Raw genomic sequence first — 7,098 nt, forward strand, 5'->3', positions numbered from 1 at the left:
CATTTATGAGAAAGAGGGGAGGAAAAAAGGCCGACTGGGATAAAAAGCCCGCAAATTGTCCCAAATATCTCCTTCACATTGAACGCCGCTGCAGCTGGCTGCTTTGTTCGCCATCGATCCCGCCGAGTTTGGCATTTCACGGCTTGCGCGAGGGACGGACAGACGGCAGAAAACACGTTGTCAATACTTGCCATTAATCATTGAGCTCGGCTGGAACGACCTGCCTGCCTGCGAGAAGCTTTTTGGGAGGTGAAAGCAGGAAAAGCGGCGCCGCGCTGCACTGCATGCATGGTAAGTTGATTTCCTCGCTAGCTCGAGTATTTACAGCCTGTTAGCGCTTTTCAGATCGACGCGGTGCGTTTTTTTCACAGATGTTGGCCCAATAAGAGGGAAGATGATATTTAGAAAAATTATTTGGGTGCTGATGATTTTTTTTACAAAGCATACGGAGCGTGTTCTGAGTCACTGTTTACTCAATCTGAAAGAACGTAAAAAGTGTTTGGGCTGTACAAACTCAAGTGGCTTACAGACACACGATTGCAAAGACAACAACAACAACAACAACAACAAAATAAGAATAAAGCAGTGTACAAGTCCAAGTGAGTCAGTCTTTACTCCTCCTAAAAAAAGGCCCATAATGTCACTGACAATATTTGGTGACGGATGACAGTCATATACTTTGTGATAACGCCATTGAACAGTCGTTCGTTAACGTCCGTTTTCGATTTCGAGGCCGCATCCGAAGTGGGGGCGGGGGGGGGGGGGGGGGGGTCAAAAGCGGTTGTGTCCATCGTCTATCTCTGCATAGAGTCCTGGTGCGGGGATGAATACCAGTGAGAGTAGCCGGGCATGTAGCTGTTAGCGGCCATGTTTACTCCTTTGGATGAAGACGAGACGTCCCAAATTGGCGCTATGGACGGAGAACGCGGAGAAAGGGTCATAGAACCCGGCACGGGGTCACTTTCGTGGGGATTACCGCCTTGCTTGAGTAGTTTCTTGAATTTGGATCTCTTGTTCTGGAACCAAATTTTTACCTATTGCAAAAAAAAAAAGAGTAGAAGGGATTACAATGCAATGAGAACGGAAGTGATCTTTCAAAATGGCTTGTACCCGAGTTTGTCGATGAAAAGGTTTCTTGAGTAGCGTCATCTGCGTGTGCTTCTTCGAAAAAAGTACAGATGACGCCTGAAGAAACCCTTTCACCAATGCAATGGACCACTCCTGTACGACTGAGACCCGACACAGACGTACCTGCGTTTGTGTTAATCCTAACGAAGCGGCCAGTTCGGCCCGTTCAGGTAAGGCGAGGTACTGCGTTTGTTGGAAACGATGATTCAGAGCCTGTAGCTGCAAACTGGAATAAATGGTCCGAGGTTTGCGAATTTTCTTCCCTTTGCCGTTAAAACGAATCTCCCCGTTTTCAATCACCGTCGTCTTCTGCTGCTCTGCAACAAAAAGAAAAGCAATTATCGTCTAAATCAAGACGGAGCCGCCATTTTCCACATATCGCCTCCTAATGACATGTCAATTAAATGCTAATTACAACGTTCGAGGCTGTTCTCGTGGTTAGATTGCACGGTACAGATGATCACACCCCGTTGTTGGGGTTTTTTTTGGGGGGGAGGGGGGAGGTGAGGAGGACATAAAGGATGTCTTGCGTATATCGTGGAATGATTTGACCGCGACGGAGGCGGACAGGACGAAAAAACCGATCCATTCAGAGGCGGTTTTGCTCTTACCTGCGCCGTCCAACCTCGTCTGTCCGCCCGCGCTGTTGTGGTAAGAGGACAGGTAGGGGCTGTGGTGCGGATGGCTCACGTAAGGGTAGGCTAAAGACCTGTTGTAGCCGTTGCCGCTCGGATAGGCGGCGGGATTGTCGTGCTGCTGGTGGTGGTGCGTTCCCGAATGGAGACAGTGAAGCGGGTAGTGGGCGCCCGCCATGGACGGCGAGTTCTGTTGCGACTGTGACTGTTGGCCAAACTCCATGAAAGCAGACTTGGACGAGTCCTGCGCCTCCAGACCGCCAGCCATCGTAGTCATGGTCATCATCGAATTTTCCTGCCTTGAGAGCACTCGCCCCCCCCCTCTCTCTCAAGACCGAATCGGCTTCCTCCCTCTCTCTTTTTTTCTCTCTCTCTCTTTACCGCGCCGATCGGGTCCGGGGTCCCCCCCCACCCCTCCTTACCGCCACCGCGACCACCAGCGCCACCACCGAACCACCGTGAGGGATTGGAAGTCTCAGACGAGGTAGGCTAGAAGAGGCGGCTGCTAAAATCGCAGCCTTGCTTGCAGACTTGGTGCAGACGCTACAAGTAAAATGGTTTGTCTCCAAAGGGCAGCGCCTTCCTATTGGTCATCCGATCGTGACGTCATCACGCAGGGCTGCGCAGCTTCACGGAGACTTGAGCTGCACGGAGTTAACCCACCTTACCAGCCCCGACTACAACTTTGAGGCGGCGGGGAGGAGAAATAATACATGGCGGAAAGACAAGCCGAGCTGCTTGGAATCGCCCTATCGCTTTTCACTTTCTTTCTTTTCCCTTCCAGATCAACCCAAACAATCAAATTACGCACCGGAATGCACCAGCAGCACACGTGTGCTTCTTTCTAACTCTTATTTACTACTTTATACTCTTTATTTTTTTCCTCATGAACATCAATGTAAAAATATAGCTAAATAAATCAAGATGTAATGCATCATTTTAGAGTGATTTTCAAGATCTACTCTCCGGAATGACCCGTCACTGAAGATTCGGTGCTTTCTACTATCTTTGTGACTGCTTTATTTCCTGTATCTGATAGTTATCATATAAAAAAAAAAATTTTTTTTACAGCTTCAGCTGTTGTTAAAGCGCTATATGTGTATTGTATTGTAATTGGATTGGATTGGATTTGTAATGTATCCTATATTGACTTGTAGGAGCATCAGACGATTTGTGTACGTTTATTTCCACTAATAACCCCGAACAATTATCATCCAAATAGATTGCCCCCCACCTCCCTTTTTTTGCACCCCCCCCTGCATGTTTACTAGAACAATTGATCCCATCCGATTGAAAAGAAACAGGCACACGGCACGCACAGCGAATAATTCAGAATTCAATTCATTCCCAATCAATGCAAACGGGTGACTTCGAGATTCCAACATGTCATGTCGTCTTTTCTACTCGACAACGAGGCTTCAAATTATTTTTAATACAAAAAAAAAGACAATTTGTACTTATTTTTTTTCTCCTTCGTGGAGTGTAGCATTAAATCATCTCATTACAAAAGGCCATGAAATACTGTAATTACATTCAGTTAAGGTACTGAGATTAGCGGTCGCACTTTCGTCAAATTGCAGCCATAAAATGTACAATAATTCCACGTAATGATGGTGGACTGGCTTTATTTTGGGAGATTGGAATAAAAGTGGATATAGCATAAATTATACCCTAATTACACACCATGCAGTGTCGCCCCAATTATCATCTTATCGAGAACGCTCGTCTCAACGCGGCGTTTAGTTTCACTTTTCCTTGCTACCTTGCTATTATCGTCAACTGCATGCGTGCGGTCGTTATTTACTTTGTGCCATTTAAAAGTGCAACAGCCCGACTAGCAGATCATCATTTTGACACCAGCAGGAGAGCAGAAGAGAAGCGAGCAGGCGGACTCATCCACCGGGATTCTTTTCAAATGTATTTTTTTTTTTTTTACATTTGACGAGTGGAATAAAAGGAACGAATATGCGGAGGATCGAAGGTAAACTCATCGTCCATTGCGGCGATGCTAATTTTTGTTGCTTGCTAGTCCGTGTCTTTGAATTGACAGCTTGACTATAATAACCACGTTAAAATTCCAAATTCAGACGCTTTATTTATTTATGTATGTATTTTTTAGTTTTAAAACTATGTGGTGAAATATTGAACGGCGATGTATTAACTTGTTAGTTTTAAAATTTAGAAACGAAACAAAGGCTCATAAACAGCCCCCTCCGTGCGTGATCGATATTTTAGTCATATCACCCAAAAAAAAAAAAACAACGAGACAATACGTGCGTTGTTATCACACATCAGGCACGTGCTTATTATATTGTCAAATTGCAGCTCGCCAGAGCGCCCATAATCGTCAACTTCATGTTCCCAAAAAATCACTTAGTTTCCATATAAGTAGATGATTGACCCGTAGCTCAATCAATGGTTGTTTAATCTAAGTACTCTGTCTTATGAACACTGACGAATGACTCTTTGAAAGCACTTTCCCCGGGATTCCCCTGGTACCTCAACCTGCTTTGAAATTAAAACAATTAACAAGAAAAAAAGCTACTGTCCAAATTCGAACGTGAAATAAACTTGTCGCCATGCAGCGCGCCGCCCGCCGGGTGTAAAACAGAACGCGTGCGTTAACCAGAAGCTGCAAATCCACCAGATGACGCGTGACCGCACGTGGCTTTTTTTTGGACTGGCTCGCGCGCGTGGAAAGCCACCCCTTTGGTTTGCCACGAAAGAGAAAACCGACGTCTCCCCCACGCACTGGCGTGTGACACATAAAGAACCTCGAAGACCACGCTCGACCCTCCCCGAACGCCAAACGGTGGCGCGCCGCCTTTTTGACGCCCTGAAACGGCGTCGATGGTGCACGTGTGGAAAAAGAGCAGCACGACGTCCGGACGACGAAGGGGGCGACTTGGCATCTCATCTCGCGCGCGCCGCAGGTGCGCGATCACGAGCTAGATGAGCGCGACAAGTCAGGGCTTTTCGTGCAAAAAAACAGAGATCTTGAAATATGGAGCGGTCATGGGATATGTTCTGAAACGTACAGGCTGCACGGCATGCATGGGACCTCCTTTCCCGATCACGTACGGGAGAGGATTTTGGTCGCGAGATAACAGACAGGAAGGGCAGCAATCACAGGATTGTTTTTTTCCTCCCATCTGGAGATATTGCTCCCTTTTTTTCCTTTCTCCAGAATGCACTGTTCGAAGCCGTTTATCCCTTGATGACAGAAAATTGCTCTGTTGCCAGGACGCTGAAATAGAGGGCGGAAGCAACATTTCCATGTTCCTCCTTGAAAGCCGTTGACACGAATTTGTCTGAAATTTAAAACAAGACATGCAGTATCCCTCATACCTCATACCTTTTTGCTTTCTGCTTTAGCACCATGCACCCCACCCCCCATGATGGATTGATGCATGGATTGATTGCTTGATTTACCTACAGATGTTCCAGCAGAGGTTGCAAATGACATGCTTGGCCTGGAATGCTGTCCAAGGCCAAGGCCAAGGCCAAGGCAGACCTCCTTTTATATACAGGAAAGATATGAAAATACTCTCATTTCCATATCAGACCCAACCTATATATATAATATCGCCATTAAGAGGATTTTTCTTTCTTTCTTTGACATGGAATGTGTCAGTGTTGAGTGGATGCATTTTTGGAGGACTTTGTCCATTTTGGTGAGGTGAAGGGAGCCAATTATTGTCATCATTTGCCCTCGAAAATGCATTCATTCATAATAATAATACGTAAAACTCTCCACGCAGGTCACATCAGGCCTCACCGGAGGAGGCCAATCAATCAGTGTGAGTGAAGAGACCATTAACAGGCCACCTGCAACCTTTCATGCAGTCCACCGAAAAAGAACATACCATAAAAAGCTAAGCGTTTATGCTACATAAATTAACTCATTCACAGACAGACGTGCAAAAAGTGCTCCATTCCAGTGCCAGGGTTTTTGTCATATGTCACTCCAATTCCAGGACCCACAGAATTTACAGTCTAAGGACTACATCAACATTCAATGCAACGGAAGAAACCTTCGGCTCTCTTCTTTCATCGCAAAAAAAGAGTTCATTCCTCAATTATAGGAGTCTGTAGTTATATGAGCTTGAAATGAGGGCGGCTGTACAAAACACAATGCAGCTGAAGCTGGAACGAAGCGCTAAGAAGGAAAAAGGCAAATTCTGTCCCCTTGTGGAAGGGTAAAAAACATTGCCAGAGGCCGTGGCCAGCGCTTTATTGGCACCCAAACAAGAAAAAAACAAACCTGAACAAATTTGGGAATTGCGCTCGACGTCATATTTTCAATTCCTGAATAAATTTGGGAATGTCAGTGAATGAGTTAATAGAATAGAATAGAATAGAATAGAATAGAATAGAATAGAATAGAATAGAATAGAATACAATACAATACAATACAATACACATTGATTCATATAAAATGAATCATGTTTGTGAAAATCTCCACTTTTTGCCAAATGATGTCTCTGAGTGGTTGTTTTTCTTTTGACGTGGTGGTTTCTTGAAAGTCCAATGAAATTCAAATTACAACAGTGAAAGTTTTAACAAATAAGCAATACAAGACATATTGATTTATGTAGCACTGTAATTGAAAACAAACTACTACTACTAACAATAATCCACTTAATTTATAAGTGCCTTTCAAAACTCCCAAGGACACTTTACAGCTGAAGCTGTAACAAATCGCATAACATGAAAAAACTATCATATACAGGAAATAAAGCAGTCACAAAGATAGTAGATGACAAAAAGTCTTTCTCAAACTGTTCCAAAATGTATTTTCTATAACAAATAATGTTTTTTCTTTGTTTATCTATCCATGCCGATAGTAACCAATCGAACAATTCAATGTTGTTGCGCTTGATAGCAGGAGGTCACATTCATTTGTCAATCCATTCGATGCCATTGAAACAGCAAGTCGCCACAACAATTCAGACCGCAGCATTCATTTTTCCAGTTTTTTTTTTTTTTTACAAAAAAATACAAATAAAATAAAATAATAATAATAATAATAATAGATCTCATGTAATACTTGCCGTGAAATGTTTGCAATTTACCATGATGAAAATGAATGTTTTTGGGCTATACCATTGCCATGCAATGTTCAAGCACTTTGTGTCTTTGCCCATGCAATACGCGTCCCCCCATAAAGGCCCAACAGGTACGCCTCCAAGCATCCCCTCGTGGCAGCTCCCCTTGCCCCCCTTCGTTTGGCTTCCACATGCAGCTGCGGTGAGTGAGGGGGCAGATGACCGGAGATTTGGCCCCTGGGAGAGCGCCGAGCCATCCTGGTGCTATTAGACTGCCGGCTAATAAT

The 7,098-nt window shown here is 44.5% G+C and overlaps 1 protein-coding gene across 1 annotated transcript; it reads right to left on the reverse strand.

Annotated features, from left to right (window-relative positions):
- Window positions 1–298: 298 nt before the first annotated feature.
- Window positions 299–3,735, reverse strand: dlx6a (distal-less homeobox 6a). Its single transcript, XM_089023395.1, has 3 exons — window positions 1,740–3,735; window positions 1,252–1,445; window positions 299–1,034 (listed from the first exon to the last, which is right to left on the reverse strand). The coding sequence occupies exons 1-3, from the start codon at window positions 2,047–2,049 to the stop codon at window positions 795–797; spliced, it is 744 nt and encodes a 247-aa protein (XP_088879521.1). The 5' UTR covers window positions 2,050–3,735; the 3' UTR covers window positions 299–794.
- Window positions 3,736–7,098: the final 3,363 nt, after the last annotated feature.

The sequence above is a fragment of the Hippocampus bargibanti genome, linkage group LG20, assembly GCF_051943395.1.
Source record: "Hippocampus bargibanti isolate YZ-2025 linkage group LG20, ASM5194339v1, whole genome shotgun sequence".
NCBI classification, from domain to species: Eukaryota; Metazoa; Chordata; class Actinopteri; order Syngnathiformes; family Syngnathidae; genus Hippocampus; species Hippocampus bargibanti.